The sequence below is a fragment of the Podarcis muralis genome, chromosome 4 (genome assembly GCF_964188315.1).
Source record: "Podarcis muralis chromosome 4, rPodMur119.hap1.1, whole genome shotgun sequence".
NCBI classification, from domain to species: domain Eukaryota; kingdom Metazoa; phylum Chordata; class Lepidosauria; order Squamata; family Lacertidae; genus Podarcis; species Podarcis muralis.
Window position 1 is genome coordinate 39076722 of NC_135658.1, and position 25858 is coordinate 39102579.

General features: G+C 43.0%; 1 protein-coding gene across 5 annotated transcripts; it reads left to right on the forward strand.

Annotated features, from left to right (window-relative positions):
• Positions 1 to 462: 462 nt before the first annotated feature.
• LOC114595916 (transgelin-3) lies at positions 463 to 25598 on the forward strand. 5 transcript variants are annotated; one of them, XM_028726759.2, is made up of 8 exons: positions 463 to 631; positions 2943 to 3126; positions 3726 to 3837; positions 4949 to 5086; positions 16100 to 16279; positions 17317 to 17491; positions 23308 to 23410; positions 25050 to 25598. In XM_028726759.2, exons 1-8 carry the CDS (start codon positions 526 to 528, stop codon positions 25189 to 25191), a joined length of 1140 nt encoding a protein of 379 aa, XP_028582592.2. In that variant the 5' UTR covers positions 463 to 525; the 3' UTR covers positions 25192 to 25598. The 5 variants fall into 5 exon arrangements, with proteins under 5 accessions (XP_028582592.2, XP_028582588.2, XP_028582590.1 ...); XM_028726757.2 differs by lacking the exons at positions 463 to 631; positions 2943 to 3126; positions 3726 to 3837; positions 4949 to 5086 and adding exons at positions 12636 to 13066; positions 15275 to 15385 and having other exon boundaries at positions 16098 to 16279; XM_028726755.2 differs by lacking the exons at positions 16100 to 16279; positions 17317 to 17491; positions 23308 to 23410; positions 25050 to 25598 and adding an exon at positions 5733 to 8415 and having other exon boundaries at positions 466 to 631.
• The last annotated feature ends 260 nt before the right edge of the window (positions 25599 to 25858 follow it).

The following is a 25858-nucleotide window of genomic DNA, read 5'->3' on the forward strand; positions in this document are numbered from 1 at the left end:
GAAAGCAAAAATAAATGTATAAAGAAATAAATAAGTTTACATCAGCTTCGTAATAGGCCGGTTATTGTGTTATTATTTGGGACAATCTAATACACCGTAACTAGTGTCACCGGGGTTTGACGGCGAGGAAGCAGCAACGGGCAGTTTCCATAGAACTGGTTTTCAAAAGGGTCCCCAAAGATCATCCAGCCCAACCCCAAACTTCCCTCCCATTCCCTCTCAAGTGTTCATTTTTACCCCGCCCGTAAGGTTCTCACTGCGAGCAGTCATGAAGACGGACAGCAAAATCCTGCCCGCTTCCAAGCTCAGCTTCCACTTCCCAGCGGCTCTCCTCACCTTAGCGCGCCTTTGCCGCGCTTCCCACAGAACTCCCCCCCCCCCCCGCGGGCTTTTCGAGCATGCGTAGTCTAAAACCGACAGGCTCCACCCACCACTTCCTGGCTAGGCGCATGCGCACTCGCATCCTCGCCGAGCGGCCCGAGGGGAAGGGGCGTGCGCTGGCTCGCGTGTCTGCGCTGGAGGGCGATGGCGGGGGCGGCGAGAGTCCTGTGGCGGGAGAGCCGCCGCCGCCGCTGCTGGGGCCCAGAGGCCGCTCGAGCGACGGCGCTGGTGGGCTTCCCTCAGCTGCCGGGTAAGTGCGAGGGGGCGTGGCTCGGCCGGACGGTAGCGCGATGGAAGCGCCATTCCGCCTCCTCCTCCGCCGCCTCTTCTTCTTCCCGTGGGTTCCTGCCGAGGCTCCAGGTGTTGTCGGACTCCATTTCCCCTCAGCCCTGTGGCGAAGGATCATGGGAGTTGTAGTCCGGCAACTGGCGGGCCGCCAATCCCCCCCCCCCCCATCCACGTCCTTGCTGGGTCAGGAAATGGCCCGCCTAGTCGGGCATCCTCTCTCACGGTGGCCGCCCAGGTACCCCGGAGGGAAGCCAGCGAGCAGGATTCAGAAGCGCCTCTGGCTCCAAACAGTAGCCATCATAGCTGTCAACTTCTCCCTTTTATTGCGAGGAATCCTGTTCGGAATAAGGGAATTTCCCTTAAAAAAAGGGAAACGTTGACAGCTATAGTAGCCATCGTGGCCGCCAGTGGTCCTCTCTGCCATGAATTCGGCCTTTTTTTTAAGCCACCCAAATTGATGGCTATCACTGCCTCGTGCCTGCCCAGCCAGAGGCGGACTACAAAGGCTGCCCTTGTGGTGAGAAAAAGGTAGGAAGAGAAAGAGAAGTGGGCAGCCATGAGGCTTTAAAGAAAGTCACTCCAGATTGAACACTGTTGTGTCATTTCTGTGTGGCTACTCGCATTGTGTGAGACAGTTGGCCACACCCAATTCCCACCGCACTGTTTTGTTTTCACAAGGACATGTGAGTCCCTGGAATTGCAGTGTAGCCCTGGGGCAGACAAAGCCTCCCTTCCTCCTGCCCAAGAAATCACACTCTACCATAAGGTTGATGCAAGCTTTTTTGAAGTAACAAGGTTCTTCTCAAGTAGTATCATTTCGAAGCACAGGCCAGAAGACCCGGACCTGCTTAGCTTCAGAAGATGGCTATAATAATTATAATTTATTATTTGTACCCTGCCCATCTGGTTGGGTTTCCCCACCACTCTGGGTGGCTGCCAACAGCTTGAAAACAGAATAAAACATCACACATTTGAAACTTCCCTAAACAGGGCTGCCTTCAGATGTCTTCTAAAAGTCAGATAGTTGTTTATTTCCTTGACATCTGATGGGAGGGCGTTCCACAGGGCGGGCACCACTACCAAGAAGACCCTCTGCCTGGTTCCCTGCAACCTAACATCTCGCAGTGAAGGAAACACCAGAAAGCCCTTAGAGCTGGACCTCAGTGTCCGGACTGAACGATGGGGGTGGAGACACTCCTTTGGGTATACTGCGCCGAGGTCGTTTAGGGCTTTAAAGGTCAGCACCAACACCTTGAATTGTGCCTGGAAAGGTACTGGGAACCAGTGTAGGTCTTTCAGGACCGGTGTTAAATGGTCTTGGCAGCCACTCCCAGTCATCAGTCTAGCTGCCACATTCTGGATTAATTGTAGTTTCTGGGTCACCTTCAAAGGCAGCCCCATGTAGAGCACATTGCAGTAGTCCAAGCAGGAGCTAACTAGAGCATGTACCACTAGTGAGACAGTCTGCAGGCAGGTAGGGTCTCAGCCTGCGTACCAGATGCAGCTTCAGCTTTGGGTGTGCCCTTGGAATAGGGATCACCGCTAGGGTGCCTGCGAGTGCCCACAGAGGCCTTCCTTTGTGCCTATAGGCTCCTGCCACCACATAGGCTCCGCCGCGACACGGAAGTAACGGAATGCATTACTTCTGGGTTTCACCGCATGCGCAGACGCTCAAAATGACGTCATGCATGGAAGCGGCAAATCGCGACGCGCAGACGCGGGTTGCATTCATTTCAGGATGCGAACGGGGCTCTGGAACGGATCCCGTTCATATCCAGAGATACCACTGTATACCAGTAAAAATGAGTTTTTCTGTAAAAAAAGAAAAGATTTAAGTAGTCTTACTGACTAGTGATTTAAATCATGATTAAAATCGTGATTTAAATCAATTTGATTTAAATCAAATCCACCCTGATGTTGATGGATGTGTGGAAGGTAAATTTAAAAAATAATGGTTTGTTTATTTTCTGTATATGCGTTAATTCGTTGTATAGTGTTTGTCAAATCAATGCATATAATTTTAAAACATTCATGTGATTCTTATTTCTATGAATATCTACCTCAATAGATGACAATGTTTGCATATGATATGTGTGTTGCACATTCTGGTCTCGATTTGTTTTTGTTTTTTACTTTGAAAACAATAATAGTGAAAAGTTGCAGATAGGACTGTTAGGCAGCTGACATCAGACCACTGCTAGCTTTTCCAAATGATATGTATCAATACTGTCAATAGGCAAAACATACATGGCTTAGAAATGTCTTCTGTTTAGGTTGCAGACACAAATCCTCACACAGTTTTCTTAGCCGTCCTGATAATCCAAACCTAGCCTATCACAAGCTGAAAGGCAAGAATCCTGGAGTTGTCTTCCTCTCAGGTTTTCTTTCAAATATGAATGGTAACAAGGCACTTGCACTCGAAGACTTCTGCAAATCAGTGGGCCATGCTTTTGTAAGGTATGTCTTAGAAGTATATGCTAATTAAATGCAAACACCGTTCAATAAATTACATTGATAAATTATTATTATTATTCTGAACCTTCTGTAAATGTTAATGAAATGTATTCCAGCTCTTTGTATTGTTAATGTTTTCCAGACTTTTCATTTTGTGGCCCTATTGAGTGTCATTTGTGCAAAGCTATGCTTTTATTAGGGGACGCGGGTGGCGCTGTGGGTAAAAGCCTCAGCGCCTAAGGCTTGCCGATTGAAAGGTCGGTGGTTCGAATCCCCGCGGCGGGGTGCGCTCCCGTTGTTCGGTCCCAGCGCCTGCCAACCTACCAGTTCGAAAGCACCCCCGGGTGCAAGTAGATAAATAGGGATCGCTTACTAGCAGGAAGGTAAACGGCATTTCCGTGTGCGGCTCTGGCTCGCCAGAGCAGCGATGTCACGCTGGCCACGTGACCCGGAAGTGTCTCCGGACAGCGCTGGCCCCCGGCCTCTTGAGTGAGATGGGCGCACAACCCTAGAGTCTGTCAAGACTGGCCCGTACGGGCAGGGGTACCTTTACCTTTACCTTTATGCTTTTATTGAGATCCCTCTCTTGCCTAATTTCACAGGTTTGACTATAGAGGCTGTGGAAGTTCAGAAGGCGATGTTAAAGAATGTACGTTGGGAAAGTGGCGGAAGGATGTACTTTCGGTATTGGATGAACTCACACAAGGACCACAGGTTGACTATGTCTTTATTTTTAAACCTAGCATAAAAATTTCTCTCAGGTACAAGTACAGGGGTTGCTAGTGTGGTGTTCTGCTTCCTGAAATTAAGCTCCCCCCTTTAAAAAAAAGGTTTCTGCTGTAGCCAGTAGAATTGGTTGTGCAGGGTTTGTGGTGCCTAAATATCCCCACAGTTCCGAAAAGGTTGGCAGCCCCTGTGAATGTAGTCCAAGCCCTCTTTTGTGAATAAAAGTTGTTGAATATGTTTTCAGCCTGTGTAACGTTCAAAGAAGCAAACATATGCAACTAAACAGTTCCACTAGTGCAAGGAGTTTCCCCTCTCCCTGCATGCCTTATAAATATGCCCCAGGGAGAGGAAATCATCCCTACAACAGATTTAGGGAGCACCCGAGGAGAGAGCGGGAAGTTGCATGTCACAGCTAAAACTCCTTGCACTGGAGGAACTGTCTAACTCAAGGGTCAGCATACTTTTTTAGCAGGGGGCTGGTCCACTGTCCCTCAGACCTTGTGGGTGGCCGGACTATATTTTGGGGAAAAAATAAATGAACGTATTCCTATGCCCCACAAATAACCCAGAGATGCATTTTAAATAAAAGGACACATTCTACTCATGTAAAAATACGCTGATTCCCAGACCATCTGCGGGCTGGATTTAGAAGGCAATTGGGCCAGATCCAGCCCCCGGGCCTTAGTTTGCCTACCTATAGTCTAACTGGATATCGCTCACGTTCCCAGATTTGCACAATGCTGCTGGGAATTGGCTTCTGGTTGATAACATTTGCTGAATGATTGTTGTTCATGAGACAATTGAGTAAAACTGCTTTTTTAAAAAGTTCATTTGAGAGCATATTTAAGCATGTGCACAGCTCTAAAATAAAATTTTAAAATATGTTTAGAGCAATAGAGCCAACATATTTAAACCACCCAAGAACTATGCTAAGTAATAACAGCTGCAAATGTGCTTGCCATGTCAACTGGTGTTCATATTCTCTTGGACAGTCCTCATAGCACTTAAAGTGGCTTTATCTCCTGACCCTTTTTGTTTATAGTGGCGCAGTTGATTAATGAGCTCGCAATAAACTAACTAATACTGGTCTCACATTAAGATTTTAGTTGGTTCCAGTTTGGGCGGATGGTTGATGCTTCATGCTGCAATTGCTCGTCCAGAGAAGGTGGCTGCACTAGTTGGAGTAGCTGCAGCGGCAGACTATCTAGTATCAACTTATCAACAGCTTCCTGTAGAGGTAAGGAGGACTAATAAGGCTTTCCTGATCTCCTAAGCTATTTAACATCTCTATAAAGCTGATGAATAACATTATCTAAACTCTGTCTAAGAATCTGGGTTTGTTCACTTTCCAACTGTTGCAGATTGTAACTTGTTAACTTTCCCAACTAGATCACAGTGGGAATTATTAAGAATAGATCTGGTCCTTTGCACCTTCACTTGAATATTCTGCTTTGAGTTTTATTTCTTCTGCTGGTGCTTGGTGTGACAAGTCCTGAAAATGGTTTTTGGATGTATTGATAACTGAAGAATCTTCATAGTGCATTGACAGCAGAATCAAGCTTTGTCCTTCCTAGTTTTTTTGTAGCCCTTTTTCTTAACTGGTACATAACAGCAGGTTGAGCTTGTAACAATTATTTACTTGATAAAAGCACTACTTTACATGTGGCCTATCCCAGCTGTGAAAAAGATTTGTTTTGAACTTCCTCTCCTACTCTTGGTGTTCCTTTGATGATGCAGGTCCATAATTATGTGATGGTGAGGTGCTGATATCAGTTAACACTTGGAGAAACTCACCTTAGGATGGCGAGTGACTTTCAGGTCCTGCCTTGTGAGTTTAGTTTGTAATAGATATATATAGATAGATATATGTTTTTACTTCCTAGCTAAAAAAGGAAATTGAAGAAAAAGGTGAATGGAAGGTGCCAACCAAGCACAACGAAGAAGGGGTTTATTCGGTGCCATATGGACTCATCCAGGAAGCAGAAAATCACTGTGTGTTAACTAGCCCTCTTCCCATAAAATGTCCTGTGAGGCTTATCCATGGCATAAAAGATGAGGATGTCCCGTGGGAGACTTCTATGAAGATTGCAGAACGTGTTGTTAGCACAGATGTGGATATTATTCTCCGCAAAGCTGGTCACCATCGGATGAAAGAGAAGGAAGATATCAAACTTATCATATACACAGTGGAAGACTTAATTGAGGAGCTCAGCACTTAGCATGAATTCCCTAATGAGAGAAGCAGAGGAAGTTTACATGGGCTCTGTTGCTCAGTCGGGGCAGCAGGACATTTCAGAGGGTAACTGGTCAGCTAGATGCACTTGGAGCCCTACCATGGTTTCCTTGCTTAGTTTTCCTCTCTTTTTTTGTAAATATTCTTAACGATGCATTTGCACAAATAATAATGTGAAGAAAATGCTGCTGTTTAAACCCTTCTGCTCAATGCAAATCACCACTGACCCTTTTATGCAACATACATTTCCTATATTTTTGTACCCAGGTATTTTTGTGCCAATGATTACTACTTGCAGTACGGTGTGACTTTTTCACCCTTTTGTACACCTTAAAAATAAATATGCATTGTAAAGTTTTCCCACTTGAGTTGTGAAATATAACTTGACAAGTCAAACTTTCTAGAAATGTAACTGAAATATATGTGCAATGTTTGTTATTTCTAGCATGAATGAATGCACCTGGTTTTCATAGTGTAGAGAGAATGTAAGGAGAAAGCATGCTTAATATTGAATTATTTAAAATGGGTTTCAATTATTGATGTACTTCCTATAAAGGAGTTACATGCCACTGGAACTGTTCCTTATTATTTTTCAACTCAGTCACCAAAGGAAAAGCAAAAACAATTATCTTTCCACCAAAGAAGGAACATGTGTTGGGGGAATTTCACGTTCAGAAGCCTAAACACAACCGGAAATTACAGTGAATGGGGCTTGATTCCAGCTGTGTGTAGTGCCTAGTATTTAAGTGTGCTTTACATGTAAACAAGTCAAAGATTTCTGTTCCTTTTTGATAAACTTCTGTGGGTAGTCTGCCAAAGAAGATCAGATTTGTAATGTGGACTTTTGTGTAATTTCACAAGCCTGATCTTGTGGTTGTCAATGCTTCCATTTGCCAGTGGTGAGGATCGTCAGGCTTTCCAAAACAGAAGACCTAGTTTGCAAATAAAATTCTGTTATAGGAATTGCTCTGTGCTAGTTATAAGATTGTTACTAGAGAATACTGTTAGACATGTAGTCTTGAGGAAGCCATTCACCATTGAATCCTAAGGTTAACATTTCTCACAGTTCTTGGTTTTTGACTACACAACGTATCCTTTCTTAGGTGAGGGGAAACAGGTCTTTTATCATTCATTTCTAATAATTTTTTTATATATAAAGTTCATTATAATATTAAAAGATTTATGCTTGAAGCCACATTTCTGCAGCAGAAAGGCAGTATTACTAGATCATGCAACTAAAGGTTCAAATGTGGGATGACCTATTCTGTTGTAATTCTTGGTTATAATTGAAAACCTTAACAGTTGGTTCATGTTGCTGGTTATTGCAGGTAGAATTGCCCTGACTGTATGGCATTTCTTCAAAGGATATGCTCCCTGTGCACACAGAGGGCCGCTTTACTGGATTTTACCAGTGTGTGAAATGCAGAAAAGTAAAACTTTTCCTGAATAAGTTCTAAATTATGGTGTGGTTTGTTTTGCAGCATTTAACCAGATCTTACATTAAGTTCTTACATGTGGAAACCCTACCATCTCAGAAGGTGCTATTCCCGCTGAGACTCTTCAGCAATTGGAGTTCAGTGGTACACCTTAAGGATTCGCAGCACAGCATTTCACATCTCTAGGGAGGAGGATGCCTTTAATTGCAAGGTTGCAAATGTAGTTTTTCAACTTGAGAATGTGATGCTACATGTCAACACAAGCCTGGGTGACCTGAGTTTGAACCTGTCGAATAACCATAAGCATAAGTTTGTAGTGCACCTGTAGTTTTCTGGTTGACATTGTACCTTCCTGTAATCAAGAATATTGCATAAATACATCTGAGGACATTTATTATTATTATTTCTGAGTACTTGATATGAAAACTGTCGCTGATAATTTCTACATTGGGCTACAGCCAGTTAATACTTCTGAGGTACAAGAAAAAGCCTTTTATCATAGCCCTTTATGCAATTGAAGAGTTGCCTTTTTCAATTTGGGTAGATTTAGTATCAGCTCTTGGTCTCTTCTATTTTGCTGTTGTGTATCTCCACCCCTACTTGTGCTGGTGAGAGGTTGGAGCATAGAGAATGGTCCCATACTATAGAAAGTCAATGATAAAACAGTTATCTCAAATTTGTACTAAAAGAAATGCCATATATATGGAAGTGCATGTGTAGTAGAAACTTGTTTTAGGTGCTAGAAATTAATCCACCAAATGGACTTTGAAAGGAATTAAATGACGCTGCCTAAACTATAACCTGAATTGAACTGTAGTGACAAAAAGTAGCTCTTCATTAACATTCTTATGCAATTATTCAATACGTTTAATAATAAAAAAGAGATGCTGTTCTGAAGTGTGTTTTTATACAATATATGACACTATCCAACAAGACAATTGAATGGCTTATCTATAAAGAGTTTTGAGTGGGATGTTTTACTCCTCAAGCAGCTAAACCATTGCAGGACTTTGTCCTCTGAATTTCTTTCCTCCATGACTTACAACATGCTTACAATTTTCATAGTAGCTTTTCTGGATTTGTCGAATAGCCATGCTAAAATTTACTCTGGTGCAGAGTGTAAAGGAGTGGAATGCCCTTCGTAGTGTATATGTAATGCTCATGACTGGACCATTGAACCAATAGTAAGAAAAAGGTCAGCTGATCACTTACTACGGGCCTGGAGTATGGCTGTGCTTTTCATACTTCTCTTGGAAGCAAGTTCAGTGGCAAACCGAGGCAGCACTGGTTGCTTATTCCACTATAAAATGTTACTGAGTAACCAAATCACCATGTTCCAAAGGTGTAGATCTAATCTTATCCTCCTGATAGTATGTTGATTTTTGCTTGCCTATATATCAGCTCCTTCAGGAAATTCAGATCCTAAAGTGGTTTAGATTCAATAGTTCTTCCCTGCAGCTTTATAATCCAAACGACTACAGCAGGGGAAGGGGAGAGGACAGTGAAGCAAAATTGGACAATTTTTTTTCATAAAACTACATAAATGTTTATTGAAAAGGTGCAAGAGACAATTCTAGGAGTGAAGAAACCAGCTGGCATTTCATCCCAGCGAATATGAGAGTGGACATGGTCAAAGCTTACTGCAGTCAATAACTGCTGAATATATTCTTTTCTTCATTAGAAATAAAGCTTGAAATTAAAAATGCATTTTGAATTAACATGACTTTTAAGAATCCTTGTGTAATGATCCCAGTGTTGTGCAGTAGCTAAAAAGGTGATACTTCACATCTATGAGTCAGTTTTTGGAGGAAGCTGCTACCTCACAATCATATCCTTATATAAACTAGTGGCATAATACTAGCTTGCTTTACTTTGTATTAGTGAGAGAGGAATGTGAGATCCCTGTTGGACTTCATCAAAGGCCTATTGAATTCAGCATCCTTTTCTCTACCGTGGCCAACCAGTTGCCTGAGAAATGCACATAAGCAGGAAATGAGGGCAATGTATATGGAGCATGTAAAAGCTGTTGTGTAAACCCAATTATTACAGCCTTTTGACCCAGGATCAGACATGCTGTGAAACAGTAGTTTCAAGAAGCAGAAGCAAAAAGGAGTGTGATGCCTTCCTTTCAGTCATTAAAACAGCTGGAATGAAACTGATGCTGTTTTGACCTCACCTCAGATGTCATCATGTCGAAAGCTATAGTTCCTTCTGCTGTGTGATTTGAAAAATTGGCCATTAGTGACTTGTTTTAGGACATCTATACTTAAAATAGAAATGAATTATCTGTTTGAATTTTTTTTCTACATCTGAGCAAAGGAAGATGACTTTAAGAGCAGACATTTCTCACAACTTCAGTGTTAAATTTCTTTTAACATTCATGGTCAATAAAGACAATCCTCTTCTAATCGCCAGGTTTCAATTAATTTGAAATGCCTCTTGCTGTGACAGGTTTGATTAGGTTTGTAGTACTAAAACTCTTCATTATTGTCCCCCCCCTTACAGATTTGTCTGGGAAATAAAACAGCCCCAGCTGTCATGAACGAAATAAGCTGGGAACGTGTATGGGGAAATGGGTGGAATTTGATTTGAACAGTTAGAAGGCTGATTGAGATGCAATGTATATTTCATAGATGCTCAGCTCAGTTTCTATATTCTGCCGCAACCATTGTACTTCTTTTATTGTTTTAAAATTTGGAGTTTAAGAGTTCTTATTTTAAACATAGTATTCTCATATTGATGATACCAAACTCAGTGGAGTAGCCACTGCTGCTGGAGACAGAAACAGGATTCAGGTTGACCCAAACAGATTGGAGAACTGCGCCAAAACTAACAAAATGAATTTCAGTAGTGACAAATGAAAGGTTTTACACTTAGGTAGGACACCTGGCTTTCCAGTAGTACATATGAAAAGGATCTAGTGATCTTAAGGTAAAGGTAAAGGTACCCCTGCCCGTACGGGCCAGTCTTGACAGACTCTAGGGTTGTGCGCCCATCTCACTCAAGAGGCCGGGGGCCAGCGCTGTCCGGAGACACTTCCGGGTCACGTGGCCAGCGTGACAAGCTGCATCTGGCGAGCCAGCGCAGCACATGGAAACGCCGTTTACCTTCCCGCTAGTAAGCGGTCCCTATTTATCTACTTGCACCCGGGGGTGCTTTCGAACTGCTAGGTTGGCAGGCGCTGGGACCGAACAACGGGAGCGCACCCCGCCGCGGGGATTCGAACCACCGACCTTTCGATCGGCAAGCCCTAGGCGCTGAGGCTTTTACCCACAGCGCCACCCGCGTCCCTAAAAATTACAATTGTGATCTTAGTAGACCACAAACTAATGATGCAGCAGTAAAAAAAGAAGCCAATGCTATTCTAGGCTGTATCAGCCTAGTTTCCCAATCAAGAAATTTTGATGGACTGAGCTGATTTTGTTCTGCTGTTAACATGCTGCCAAAGCTTCCAGTGACACTTATGGGGCATTTGGTTTTTTGGTGTGTGTGTGGTGTTTGAGAATGTTAGTATTTTATATGAATTTCATTGGTATAATGTACATACACTTATGCTTTTATATGTAAATTGCTTGTAGACCATGGAAGGTAACAAGCAACTAATAAATCTAAGAAATAAATCTAGGTGCCTGATGAAATCAGTCATGCAGATATTCATAGCTTTGTCTGGTGACTGAGAGTTCTGCACACGTGAGGGGCATCTGGGCTCCGTCTTTGTTCTTCAACGGCTGTCTGCTGTACCATATGGCAACCCCTTTCTGAAACTGAGGAGACTTGCAAAAGCAGTTCATGATTGGGCATGGGTGTGCCTGCTGTTCAAAGAAACAATGGCAGTCAAAAAGCCTTAAAACCATACCTAGGCCACAGGGTGTATTTAATGGGGCTCTATGGAGCAAAACCCATATTTTGAATTTACTGTGTTGGTTTTAGCGGAGTGTGAAGCAGTAACATTTTTCATTTCCCTTGATTTACACATCCAAGTCCCCACTGGCTTTTTATCTTTAAGATACTAGATCACTGTAATGCCTGCTCAGTTTCCAAGGGAATCAGGAGGAATCACCAGCTGGACCACATGGCCTCTTACCATGTCCTTTGGAAGACTCGGGACAAGGCTGGTTGCTGACTCATGGTACCACAATCAATATGGGGAAATAGGTGGCGTTCTTTGTTTTTCAGGCATCAGCTTGCAACTGTCTCGTTTTCTTGTCTATGCAGTTTTATGCTGTAGCAGCTTATATAATCAGGTGGCCCTTGTGAATTTGAAACCAATGCATTTGGGGTTCAAGTGTGCCAGTTTACTTCTGTGTATATTGGCCATGTGTATTTACCAGTGCCATTTTCCACCATGTTTTCTCCTACATTTTAAGATGCTCCCCCCCCCCCAAAAAAATAGGAGGAAAATATTTATCATTTCAAAAGCCTGGTGTTTTTTTGTTTTTTGTTTTAACTCACCCTAACTTTAGGAATTGTACAACTGCTATTCATAGCACCTCCGGGGCGGGGGGGGGGGGTGTTCTCAGATCTTGACCTGCTTCCTGCCCTGTAATTTCTATGCTAATTCTGCCTACATAATTTCCTGTGACCTGGTGACATTCACTATACCATCCTGCCTTTGTATTAAAGAAGACACAGTTCTTGAAAGTGCATGTGATGTGATATCATCAATGGGTTTCAAAGATGCATATTTGACTGTGGGCACTAAGATGTCTGAACAATCCTTCTGGTCTTACTGAAAAACTCTTGACATGAACGGCTTGTCTGAAGCCCAATTTTTCAATAAAACTATATTGGACTATATTGCATCTGTTGTTTGCGCTGTCTCCATCTGTCTACTAAGCAGAAAATAGTGCCCATTGTGTACCCATGGGAACAGTTTTCAATGGCTGATTTTGATTATGCACTGCATGAGGAAAGAGTGACTATGAAATAAGCACATGCTAACTGTAAAACATACCGTGCTTATCTACATTAGAGTACCGTTTTTTGTGTGCATTGCCAGAATTGTTTAATTTTTATTCAAGTATGCCAGAATTCAGAATTCTTCTTTTCTTCCCCTGTCACCAATATACAGCCACTTTTATAAAAGTCACGTTCTGTTTCCTTCTTCTTTTTTAAAGTACACATTCAGTATGTCTGGCCTTGAAAGGAAAAGAAAGTAGCATTTCAGCTTGGAACATTGATTTGCAGAGGCTCCACCCTCCACTTAGCATCAGCACTGGTTAAAGAACTACAAATCTCATCCTCCCTGGCTGTTGGCCCTGCTTCCTGCAGCTGCCTGGAGTTAATAATTCAGAACTTTTGGAGGGTCAAAGGTCCTCCACACATGCTATGGAGCCCTCCCCACCAAGAGAGAGTGCTCTTTCCTTGAACATAGGAAACTCTTATACTGAGTCTGACCACTGGTCCATCTAGCTCAGTGTTCTCTACACGGAAAGCAAGTGGCTCTCTAGCGTTTTAGGCCCTACCTGGACATGGCAAGGATTGAACTCGGGACTTATTGCATGCAAGGAACTCTACCACTGAGGCGTGGACCTTCCAAATGCTTATAGTAAGTATATTTATTTATCTATTAAATTTGTATACCACCCTTCACCCAAAGATCACAGGGCAGTTCACAACATAAAAGATGGCTATTCATTTGTTGACTACAATCTTTACAGTATGACTCATCCTGTTGGAAGTGGATCCGAAGTGACAAAGAACAAATAACCTTCCACTGCCATGTTATATAGAGTTGTATGAATTAATTCAAAGGAAATGCAGTGCATTAAAATCCCTTTTGTATTACAGGGATAGTAGAATAATAGACCCTCTTCATAGCTTTCTTTTCCAGAACAAAAAAAATGAATTTTATCAGTATATGCAACCTAGCTGTTTGTACACGATTGAGGCAGTACTTAAAAAAAAAAAAAATTCCACAGATGCCTCATTTCTTTATCACAAACAGCATGCTGTGTGTGCAGTAGGATGAGCTCTAAGAGAGCTGAGTTACATAAGAAATTTTTTCAGGCGACTTATTTAAAAATAAATACATACCAGTACACAATATGAAAATCTTGCAGGGAAATGAGGTCACCCACTGAATTTTTCATGTATTCAAGTCAAGCCAGGAGAGTCCGAGAATTATATAAACCAGAGAGCTCACGTCTTGAGCATCTGAACTGTCGGGAATGTATGGAACAGGCTTGGCTGCAAATCTGAAAAGATGCAACATAGAATGACTATATATGAAATAGATGACGGCAGTTCTCTCTAGTGGCATGGAAAGGAGGGAGAAGGAAACATGATCGGCATACTCATGTGACGAACCTTTTGCTGGACTCAGGACCAGCCCTACCATTAGGCAGAGTGAGACAGCTGAGTCATCTCAATGGCAGATGCTGTGTTTGTGTAGAAGTGGAAACCCCCAACCATTTCTCCTGAAGATGCTGACGTTTTCCTTCTGTTGAAGGACAGAGCTTCAATTGCCAAGTTGGTGGGCTTCTGTAATTGAAAAGGAGGTGCTGCCTTGTCCTTCGCTTCAGGACTGGATATCTGAATGCTTTCCCCATATGCAATGGAGGAAAACACACTCACATACCTACAAAATGGATGTTGTGGGGAAGAGTTCTCCCTTTGCTAATTTTGCACGGCAGGAGCTTTCAAAACATATATGGGAGCCTTCAAAGCATCATTCCCCAAGCTTTCATCTGAACCAGTACAAGCCAACATTTTGGTGTGAAGTTGGTGTAATGCCTGCAATGCAAGCAATAGAATGAGATCCTCTGGTCTAAGTTCAGCAGGCACAACCCATGGTGTTGTCAAAGGCAATTGAATAATGAGCTGGTACTATAGATAAGCAGGACGCGGGTGGCACTGTGGGTTAAACCACAGAGCCTAGGACTTGCTGATCAGAAGGTTGGCGGTTCGAATCCCTGCAACGGGGTGAGCTCCCATTGCTCAGTCCCAGCTCCTGCCAACCTAGCAGTTCGAAAGCACGTCAAAGTGCAAGTAGATAAATAGGTACCACTCCGGCGGGAAGGTAAACAGCATTTCCATGTGCTGTTCTGGTTCGCCAGAAGCGGATGCTGGCCATATGACTGTATGCCGGCTCCCTCGGCCAATAAAGCGAGATGAGCGCCGCAACCCCAGAGTCGGCCACGACTGGTCTTAACTGTCAGGGGTCCCTTTACCTTTACTATAGATAAGCAGAACTGAGGTGGTCACCTCAGGTTAGGTATCATGAAATGCAAAGAAATTGCTAGCTACTTGAATCACTATTATCATACCATTACATTTGCAGACAGAGATGCTGGTGGGCTATTCTTCCTCAGCTGCCAAAACAACTTGTCCATTTGATGTCCTGGCCTTCGGTGCTGTGCATCTTGCCTTCGGGGTTGGAGCGCCATTTGGTGTCTCAGCTCAGGCAGCAAAGCATCTTGGGCTGGTCCTGAACAGGTGTTGTTGCGACCCACCATGCACTTTTGCTTGCTACCCACAGCTCTGCATATGTCAAAGCTTGCTTAGTCAGAACTGGAAAAGTTCTAGACTTTTGAAGAATGTGGAATATTCTGTCCAGCACTGCATTGCAGGGAATTGGGGTGGAGGATGGGGAACTCTGTCCTCCTCTGAGATGGCATTTAGCTCCTTAGCTTTCTTATTTCCATTCAAGCAGATTAGAAAAGTTACCTTCTTTGAATTTGCGCTGGTGATTTTTGCTGTTTATTGACAATCTTTGCTGCTGTTTTACGGGCTCTGTTCCATGCATTTTCTGCAGGTTTGTCTTGGGTTTAAAGAAGCCAACAGCGAGCGGATGTAATCGGGAGAGTATTTTTAATAGCAATCTTCTTGGGCACCATGACAACGGCTGCAGCATAAGAACATAGAAGTGAGTACCAAAGCCTAGAAAACAAGGAGTGACAGCAGCCGAAGTGTGTGCAGAGGAGCAGGCTGCAGAGGATTGAGATGAATAGGGATCCTTTTCTGGCCATGACAGAGTAGGAGGGCCTCTTTAATAGCTCTTAGCAACGCCCCTGCTTTGACCCCCCTCATCTGTGAGGAAAATCAAATCAATACAGCCTTCTTCAGATCACGATGCTCCCACAGCAGCAGTTCCAGGAGCAGCAGAGCATCGCAGCAGCCTTCGACTCTTCATAAATTTTACCAGCATTTCTTGCTTCGATGGTCTCCGCATTTCTGGACCCAGATCACTGCTGAAAATCACCAGATCACCTGCGTCACTGAAAGGCTATTCCAAGTTGTCCTGTAATAGACCTTTTTTCTTTTTGGCCTTCTTTTTGCTTTTAATTCCTTTGGATTTGCTGGCAATTGCAATGTTAATATGAAATGCTTACATCTCTTCCTAGCAACGACAGAAATTTCACTTGCAGCCGAAATGTCAGCTTTGATGATTTCATGCAAGCACACACAAACCCTTTACTGGCATCACAATTTAGGAGGCTTTTGATTTTGATTTTTTGGTAATGCATTTGGGATTGTAGTAATCCCTTTCCAGGATGTTCAGAATAGATGCTGGGTAATAGATGCTCAGCACTTTGCACCTCTTGCAAATTAAATAAAGTGGTTTTTCTTCTTCCTAGAGATGGCCAACAGAGGACCCAGCTATGGTTTAAGCCGAGAAGTCCAGGAAAAGATCGAACAGAAATATGACACAGAACTGGAGAGTCGGCTGGTGGACTGGATTATCATACAGTGTGGTGAAAACACAGAGCATCCCCCTCCAGGAAGGCAACATTTCCAGAAATGGTTAATGGATGGAACAGTAAGTAATAGTCTGATGTTGCATCAATAATAATGTGTGCTTTAAGATTTGCTCCTTAACTTTTGCCCTCCGCAGCTCCTTTGGAGAAAGCTAATCAATTACCTTGGACAGTGTTTCCCTACCCCCCCACCCCCGGCAACAACCATACTTCCATATAAACCCTGTAGAAATCATTAGGTAACAAAGTAATACTTAGGGATTGGAATTTAACTTTACATTTTACCAAGAGTATCAATTTCATTTCTAAACTGTTTTTCTCTTTTAGGACAATTAAAATATTTAAAACAATTGCTTATTATGATCAGGAGGTTTTAGAAACAATAGCCAGTATATGTGCATAGAGACAGATGGGCAGATTATATAATTCGGTAACTATTTCTCTGACAATTAGAAGAAGAACAGATTTGCTTTTTTTTTTTTTAGCTGAGCTTTTAATACCAGGTTTATCTTCTTTAGAAACCAGTCAGTGTTGGTTTTAAAAAGAAAAGAAAAAGTAAAATGTGCTTATGCTACATTCCTGATCTGTTTTTGTAAACATCCTGAAGACTTTAAATGACATGTTGGATTTTTATTTTTTTTAACCAAATAAGCACAAAGATGCTGTCCTTTGCCCTGGAGATATAAGACATGGCAAATTATTGAGCCTCTGTCATTGTGTTTTTAACAGTATACCAAATGGAAACACTTACAGTTGGACTCCAGCTACCGTTTTGCTCTCCCACACAACTGTCAATTGTTATGTAACCTTTAGCGAATGATTTGATTTTGTCCGCCTGAGTACATCCATGCATGTTTGGTCCAGCTGCAGAAATGGAAGCTTTGGCTTGCATTTTTTTAAAAAAAACTTACTTGCTTCTAACACATTCAGAATTATTCTCAGTTGTTATTTGATTTGATTTTTGAGAAGATTTCCTTCCGTGAGTGGCACCAGAGCACCCACACCATAAACTCAATAGCGTGTACATGTTGTCTTTAGTCAGCTGGAACTAATTGATTTTCCCCCCTCTTCATTTCTGCTTCTATCTTTAATCTCCCAGCTGCTGTGCAAGTTAATAAACAGTTTACATCCCAAGGGGAAAGAACCCATTCCAAAGATCACAGAATCAAAGATGGCTTTCAAGCAAATGGAGCAAATTTCCCAATTCTTGAAAGCGGCAGAAATCTATGGAATACGAACAACAGATATTTTCCAGACAGTGGATTTATGGGAAGGTACCAATATCCATTTATATGAGCTTTTATTGAAGGGACAATTGCCTTCTTTATATTACACTACTTAGACTGATGCTAATCATGCGCGTCTCTAGGGTGGAAATTCCCTGATGTCATTATCTTTCTCTTCTGTTTCTGTTGTGTCACAGCCATGTTTTCCCCAGCTTGTTATCTTCTCTGAGAGATTTTATATTTTTTTTCAGGAGTTTATGACATCTTTTGTACTAATCCATAACTGAAAAATGTATCACTTTGATGGAAACCTATCAAATCTAAGAGAAAGGGTAGTTTCTATAGAAGGTTCAACAGAAACTGTGTTAATATCCAATTTTCACTATGAACAGTATTCCCACAACAGTGTCCATTTTCATGCTTGAGTGAGGCGGTTATCTAAAGTAACCTAGTCAGGGCAAACTGTTGGATTGGGCCGGGCCTGGACCTGGACCGGAACCCCAAATCTACATGGTCTTACTCCATCGCTGGAAGATGGGGCAATTCACAGCTAGCATTTAGGCCAAAGATAGGGAGACTATGGCCCTCCATTGTTGAATTCCAATTCCCATCAGCCCCAGTCAGCATGGTCCACAATGTTTCTGAAATAAGGAACACGGTCTCATTTCTATGCTGCTGTTATGCTCTGGAGTTAAAGCATGCTCCTAAATGCCAGGGGACATCTAGTAACCTTGAATGTTCATACTCACACAGGAAATATCCACTAGCAAAGTACAGGACTTCTTTTAACAACTTATAGATCAACCACTAATCCTCTTCTTGCCAATATCAAGCTCAAACTGTTAAGCATGTTGTCCATCACTTTCTGGAAGGCCCATAGCTCTGTTGTAGATCAACTGCTTTGCATGTAGAAAGTTCTGAGTTCAGTCCTCAGCATCTTCAGATATGAGCTGGGAAAGACTTCTTGTTTGAAACCCTGGAGAGCTGTTGCCAGTCAGTGCAGCCAATATTAAGCAAGATGGGTCAATGGATCTGACTCAATAGAAGGCAGCATCATGTGTTCCTACCATGAACAACATGTGTGCATTTTGAAGATGTTTGCCCAACTGTATGATCATATTATAACTCAGAAACTCAAAGGAAGAGAGTTGTACGTAGTCATGTACAGCATATAGAGAATTCTTGAACTAAATTTTGCTAACACTTTAAGCTTTGGTCAGAATTTTGGGTTAGGAGATAGGATTCAGAGTCATTTGTGATTTAGGCTGCAATCCAAACCCCCCTTCCCTTTGCCAGTGGGGTTGTATGGAGCAGCGAAACCACCACCACATCTGTAGTTGTAGTCCTGTAATGCACAGTGGGTGGGGAGCAGGCAGATCACTGAAGCAGTCTGGGAGTTGGTGCAGCGATCAGGTCCTAAGCCATTGCAGGACAGCAATGGAATCAGCTCAGGGTCCAATCCATCCAGGGTCCACACTGGCTCAGTCTCTGTCAGTCACCCACGGAATGCCTTCTTTTAAGGCTTTCCACTGGCTCCCACCAGCAGGAATTTTGCCAGCGGCCTACCCACCAGCTGACACATCCAGCAGGTGATAGGAGGCTGGCTTAGCTGGGCAGAGGGACATCTCTGTTCATTTCAACCCCAGTCAGTGGGGTGCAAGGAGGGGATGCAGTGTTTTGGCCACTAGTGTTTTGCTTGTTTTCTGAGCACAAGATTGCAACATCTTTCATTTTCACAATCTGATTCAACAATTTCCCTTCATCTTTGATTTGTTTTCCCTTCCTAAAACTCTCTCTCTCTTTGGAGGACTAGAGTTAGCGTCAACCCATGTGATGATTTGAATCCACTTTACACAATGAGTTGTTTCCCAGAACCTCTACTGGGTGTCTACATATATGCACCTTCCAGAAAAGTAGCCATGTTAAAATCTTTTCACGAATGATATTTTTCTCACATGGAGCTAATCCCTGTGTAAGCAAAAGCATGCATGCAGCAGCTGTCTAATCTGTGTACATGATTCAAGACAAAAACACAAATCAGTTTTCACAACCAACTCATTCTTCTGTTTTCTTTGGTTTTGATTATTTTCTATTTCTTAGTCCTATGTAGCAATCAACAAACCATCCACTTCCCCTCCTTTCTGTTCATTCTGTGTTTTAAATTAGATTATGAGCCTGCAGGCTCGTCTAACCCATTTACTGTGACTTTTGCATCCATGGTCCTTTTATAGATATGTAATGACGATAATGGCCAGGAAGGCTTGAGACAGCATCAGCTGAAAGCCCTGAAGAATGTGGCTACTAGCTCTCAGGGGAGAAGGCTGAAGCAAGCTCTTCTTCCTGTGGCTGAAGTCCTTTCTTGGGCTTACTTACACATTGCCCCCCCCCCAAAGGCCAATTGCATGTGCTAATTTATATGTATTTGCAAATAATGACTATAATTTACACAGAAATGCAATACTAAAATAGGTGACCCCTTTGCCTGCTTGGTCCAGGTGCTAAATCTTGATGAGAAACTTCAAGGACGCTGCTCTCCTCCCTTCGTGTAGGATCATTATCTGTAAGCTGAACTTGGACCAAACGTGGACCTCCTCAAAGAGAGGATTGTGTTCTGTAAAGTAAGACATATGGCCCACCCTCTCATTTCCCTTTTGCCTCCATGGGGTAAGATAGGGAGTAATCCTATAGGAAGCTGGTGAAAAACATGCAGGTGTAAAATAAGCTCACATAAAGTAGCACAATACCCAGACTGCATTCAGCATTGGGGCTGCTGCTGCTACTCTGACAAACCCTGGCAGAGGGGAGCCATTAAAACTCTGTTCTGTGCTAGGTTGCTGATTACATGACTGAGTGGAACAGGCTTAGGATCCAGCCTTGGTCTGCTCTCTCTGGTGCTTCCTCTACCATGACCTTAGAGTGTCTCTTTTGGGGGACTTACACTGGCCTCAGATCAGTGAGCTTCACCTCATTTGGGACGGGCAAGTTACGCCCGCATATCTTTGACTGAGCCAAGGTTGGGAACTTAATGTCAGTTGAGCCTGGCTGAGCAAATGGACACAGAATGTAGAGAACTGAATTTAAGATTCAGAAAACGGGTAAATGGGAGAGCTAAAATTGATGGATTTGCCTATCCTTAATTATAATTACTATAAGGCACACAGGTGGCACTGTGGTCTAAACCACTGAGCCTTGGGCTTACCAATCAGAAGGTCGGCGATTTGAGTCCCTGCAACGGGGTGAGCTCCCGTTGCTCGGTCCCTGCTCCTGCCCACCTAGCAGTTCGAAAGCACATCAAAGTGCAAGTAGATAAATAGGTACTGCTCTGGTGGGAAGGTAAATGGTGTTTCCATGCGCTGCTCTGGTTCACCAGAAGCAGCTTAGTCATGCTAGCCACATGACCTGGAAGCAGTATGCTGGCTCCCTCGGTCTATAGAGCGAGATGAGCGCCGCAACCCCAGAGTCATCCACGACTGGACCTAACAGTCAGGGGTCCCTTTACCTTTACCTAATTATAGAACAGGGTAGGGAATCTGTAGCCCTCCCTATAGTGGTTGGTGCCAGCTCCCATAAGCCCCAGTCAGCATGGCCAAGCATCAGCAGATGATGATAGCTGCAGTCCAGCCATGTCTGGAGAGTCACAGGTCCCCCAGCCCTGTAAGAAAAGCTTAGAACAGAACTTGAAGATCCTGGATGTATTTATTCATCATTTGTTGATCTATCGTTCTGAGTTCCTGCACTGTACTGAGATCAACTACTTGGGACAGCCATTTTCAAGCCATGATTTGCAATGTGCTATAACAGAATGCAGGGCTGGAAAAGGCTTCTGCTTGGGCCATTTGCAGGAGTTTAAAATATGGGTATGTTTGTGGGTGCAGGCTCCACTCTGTGTGTTCATTAAAGCATCTGTGCTCCTGTTCATTCAACAATAGAAGATGTGTTGGATGGAATGAGGAGCTTGTTGCTATGATGCTCTCCCCTCCATATTTCTGGTACGTGTTTTGTGTTTGTGTTTATTACATTTATACACCACACTTTCTTCCAAGGAGCTCAAGGTGGTCTACATGGGTCTCTTCCTTCCCATTTCATCCCTACAACAACCCTGTGAGGTAGGTTAGGCTGAGAGACGGTGACCAGCCCAAGCTCACCCAGCGAGCTTCATGGCTGAGTGGGGATTCAGTTTGAGGCTGAGATTAAGAAATCACTTAGGAATTTATGGTTGGGGTGAGATTTGATCTAAGACACCTTCCCAGTTTAAAGCTCAGACTCTTGGCTCCCACACCAGCCTAATTGATCAATTGATTGTATTTCTATGCTGTTTTCGATTCAAACAAATCCTCAAACTGCTTGCAAACAGTAAATAACAATAACAGAACAGAACCTCACAAGTACAGCATAAATCATATAATCTAATTAACCAATTATTGGTAAAATGACTTCCAATCTGACGCTCTGGCGATCGTCAGCAGGGTTGCACCAGAGCATCCTTGTGCCAGAGCGCTGGACCAAAAAACGAGATATTCCAGGATCCAAACTGAAGCCAGGATTGGCTTCTGTGATCCAGGATAGCCTGCTTAAAATGGGACACTGATATTTGGAAGCATTGTGTGGCTGCAGAATATAGCCATCAATGGCCCTCACCTCCTACTGTAATGCTGCCTCTTTCTGTTGCCCCAGACCATCGCCCTGCCTTTGTTAAATGAAGATAGCAAAGCTGATTTACTTTGGGACTGCTGTGAAGATTAATGAGTTGAATGATGTTTCTAACAAGGATTGGTATGAAATCAGTGGCAGCCTATTTCCACAATAAACACAGTCACTTTCCCCTGCAGTAGCTCCAGCAGTGATTTCTCTTTCCACATGCTGCGCTCCATGGTTTTCAATATTGTTGTGCCACTTTAGATTTGAGGTTAAGTGGGGTCACGCATCAGTCTCTCTGCAATTAGGTCAATTTAAGGCCCCATCTGCACTATACAGAGTTCCTTGGGAAGAGGGTTTGACTCTTAAACCTCTTCGGGAATCTTAGCTCTGTGAAGGGAACAGGGGTCTCCTAACAACTCTCAGACCTTTAACAAAAGACAGGATCCAAGATTCTTTGGGAGAGGCATGGTTGTTTAAAGAGGTGTGATACAGCTTGAGATGTATGGTGGAGATGCAGACTAAGACTCGGCTTTGCAAAGGGAAGCATTTTTATGTGGAAGGATTGGCTTGCTAAAATGGGGAGACTGAGGGATCAGTGTAGGGTCTTGTCTTGACACAAGGAAGGGATCTGACTGGTAGTGGAAGGGCAATGAGTTCACTGGACATGGAGCAAAGTGTGAGGCATAAGCAGAGAAGGCCTGTCCTAAGTTAAGTGTGCTGTATACAGAGATATACACAGAATGGTCAGGCCCAGACTTCAGTATTCATAGCTTTAGGAATTAGGGATGAAGGAGAAATTTGATTCAATTCACCTTCAGAGGCAAACTTATCTAATTCCAAAAACAATTCATCCTCCAAAATTCACACTTCTCCAAATTTTACAATGTCAGGTAGCATTCACAGAGATGTGCACACTAGTGTAAAGTGTTGGGGGGAATGTATATATTGGTGAAAATAACACCCCAAACTGCACTGTATTGGGGGGAATTGCAGAACTACCCCAGTGTCAACTGCAAACCATGCCACAGTTTGCAAGGTGAAAGAAGCAGCGGTTCTGGGTGAGGGAAACCCTGATGGTGCCCATGAGACCAGAAGAGAAACAGAAAACATAATGGGATAACAAAGCCTTGGGGATTTCTGGGATTGAACTGGTGTCTACAGTACTGTCAAAACTACAACCGAACAACGTAGCAGTAAAGAATCTCTCTCTTCCTCTGCCTTTCTAGGGAAGGACATGGCTGCTGTACAAAGAACTTTAATGGCTTTGGGCAGCGAAGCCGTCACAAGGGATGACGGATGCTATAGAGGGGATCCAGCCTGGTTTCACAGGTAAGGATCTATAGCTCTTCCCTGGATCCCCTGGGACCATGTTTTGGGTGTAGACTAAATGTGTCAATCAGCACCAAATTCACCGTTTGCTGAATTCATAATGTCCAGATTTGCTGGACCCTCTTTTTTTTTTTTTTGAGATTTTGCTAAAAGAAAGCTCCACAACTTTGGCCATTTTTTTTGAAATATGGCAACCCTAGTTAATGGGTTAACCAGAAGGTTGGTGGTTCAAGCCCATCCAGGGGCTTCTGTGGGCAGGATTATTTTTTAGCAAAATCTCAAAAAAAGGAGAAGTTTTTGAGGTATTTTTAGGGAAATTCACCAAAATCTACATTTCCAACATGGGTTGCAATACATCTGGATTTTTCTGGACATTTAAGTCATTTCTGCCTGGGCGCTGTTACAGTCTGCTGAATCCCGGCTACATCTGGGAAATTCCGAACATATGGCAACCCTACATTAACTGACCCATTGCATCACATAATATAGTCATCTAATTGTCCACAGATGATTCTAAACTTCTAAATAAATTTCTAAATTATTTCCCACTGTATTCATATGTGAAACCAGCAGGAGGAGGCGATACTCCAGAGGCTGGCTGACTGAATGTTGGGGGTGGAATGAAGGAAGAGTGCTATGAAAGATTGTCATGAAAAGGCTGCTAGAATTATGGCACACGAGGCCCTTTTTCAAATTCTGATAAGCAGTTTCATCCCCCTAGGATAATTCCAAAGACATTTGTATTCATAATCAAATAAATGTATTGCATGCTGTGTGCTTTTAAAAATGGAGCCTCTCCTCAAAGTTTTGTTGTATAACTTTATTATCCGATTTGTGCAAATTAATTGGCAGCTGTGACTAAATCATCCAGAACCTGCAATGAAACCCTTTTAAAAAAATAAAAAAGCAAGTATACACCAGTGTAAGAGAGCCAGCTTTTCTGGACAACTCATTGCAGAGTTGGCATTTTATGGATTTTGTAACACCAGCTCCTGGGACAATGGTGCTCAGTCTTCAACATTCTTGCCTTAATCTAGCAGATCATTTGGGCATCCACTTAAGTGTTTTGCTGGATGGTGGCCAGATTACTTAAGACCTCAGCCATTGGGAAAGCGTTATATTGATTTGGCCATGCTAAAAGATTTTCCCCCTCTATTTTGTGGGCATAGCTAATGCATCAACAGCAGCAAACCCAGGAGATCTAGTTTTCTGATCTTTAGGGTGGATGGGAACCTTTCTAAGAAGGATCAGAAGCTGTCTAAACTCTAGAACAGCCTTCCCCAGTCTGCTGCCTTCCAGATACGTTGGGACTCAGCAGTGGCACAATAGTCAGGGACGATGGGATTTGTAGTCCAATTGAAAACATCTGGAGGACACCAGGCAGGAGGAAGGCTGCTCTAGTAGGAGTCTTTCTCTGATCATGCCCCACTTGCTTTGCCCTTTGCTGTCCTCTGGATGAGAGCTACAGCACTTACTGTACCTGTGTTCCTTTTTAAGGAAAATGAATGCGAGGAATTAAAGCCCAGAACATGTACAGTACCACTTTTGATCTGCTTCACCAATCCACCTAAGTGCTCAAAGCGATGTGCAAATGAGAACTAACTTCAGGCTTGTCACATTTACAAATTCTTCTTCACAGGAAAGCACAAAAGAACCGGCGAGGGTTTTCGGAAGAGCAGCTTCGTCAAGGACAGAATGTCATCGGTCTCCAAATGGGGAGCAACAAGGGAGCGTCTCAGTCTGGGATGACGGGATACGGCATGCCAAGACAGATCATATAGGTCACATTCTCCACCTTTAAACACGCACTCACACAATCTACAGCATGGCCTGACTGGGGAAGAAAAATATAGCTAGTTAATGTTCATGCTAAAAAGGAAAAAAAAATCTGCTTCTAAGTTTTCCCTTCTAAGATTTTTGGATTTCTTTTTCCAGCTGCAACCTTTCAACCTGAAATGTGGACCTGTGTGCTTGATGTGTACCACTTCGCACAGCACATTGATGCCCTGTGATGTTCGTTTCTGAACTATGCAAAGACTGTTTTTCTGTATTTATTTGCAGTTTGTTACCTTCTGTACTTGTGTCTTATTGAACTTGCTCTCTTGCACCTCGGCAATCTTCTTCTCCACTCTACTGGTGAAATAATTTGCTCTTCTAAAAATAAAAATAAATCAGGAGGAAAAAACAATCTGGAAAAAGACTTGCTCTGTAAAGAGAGAAACACAAGGCTTTCTGTAGAGCAAAGCCAGGGTCTGATTTAATTGTTCCAAGAGGCAAGGAGGGAGAATATGTTTTGCAGGGTTTGATACCAATGAGAAGAATGTGCCTAACTTTGAGCTCTAACATGGGCTGTGATGCTGATGAGGATGATCCCAGTAAGGGGGGGGCACCAAACCTGCAGCTTCAACCAGGTGCTATATGTCCAGATCCGCTATACCAGGGATGGCC

Bases quoted from the DNA above. Each gene is read 5' to 3' on its own strand.
- LOC114595916 (XM_028726759.2), top strand. From the start codon at position 526: ATGGCGGGGGCGGCGAGAGTCCTGTGGCGGGAGAGCCGCCGCCGCCGC. The intron at 632-2,942 runs GTAAGTGCGAGG...TCTTCTGTTTAG, and splicing joins GGGCTTCCCTCAGCTGCCGG to GTTGCAGACACAAATCCTCA. The intron at 3,127-3,725 runs GTATGTCTTAGA...CTAATTTCACAG, and splicing joins GTGGGCCATGCTTTTGTAAG to GTTTGACTATAGAGGCTGTG.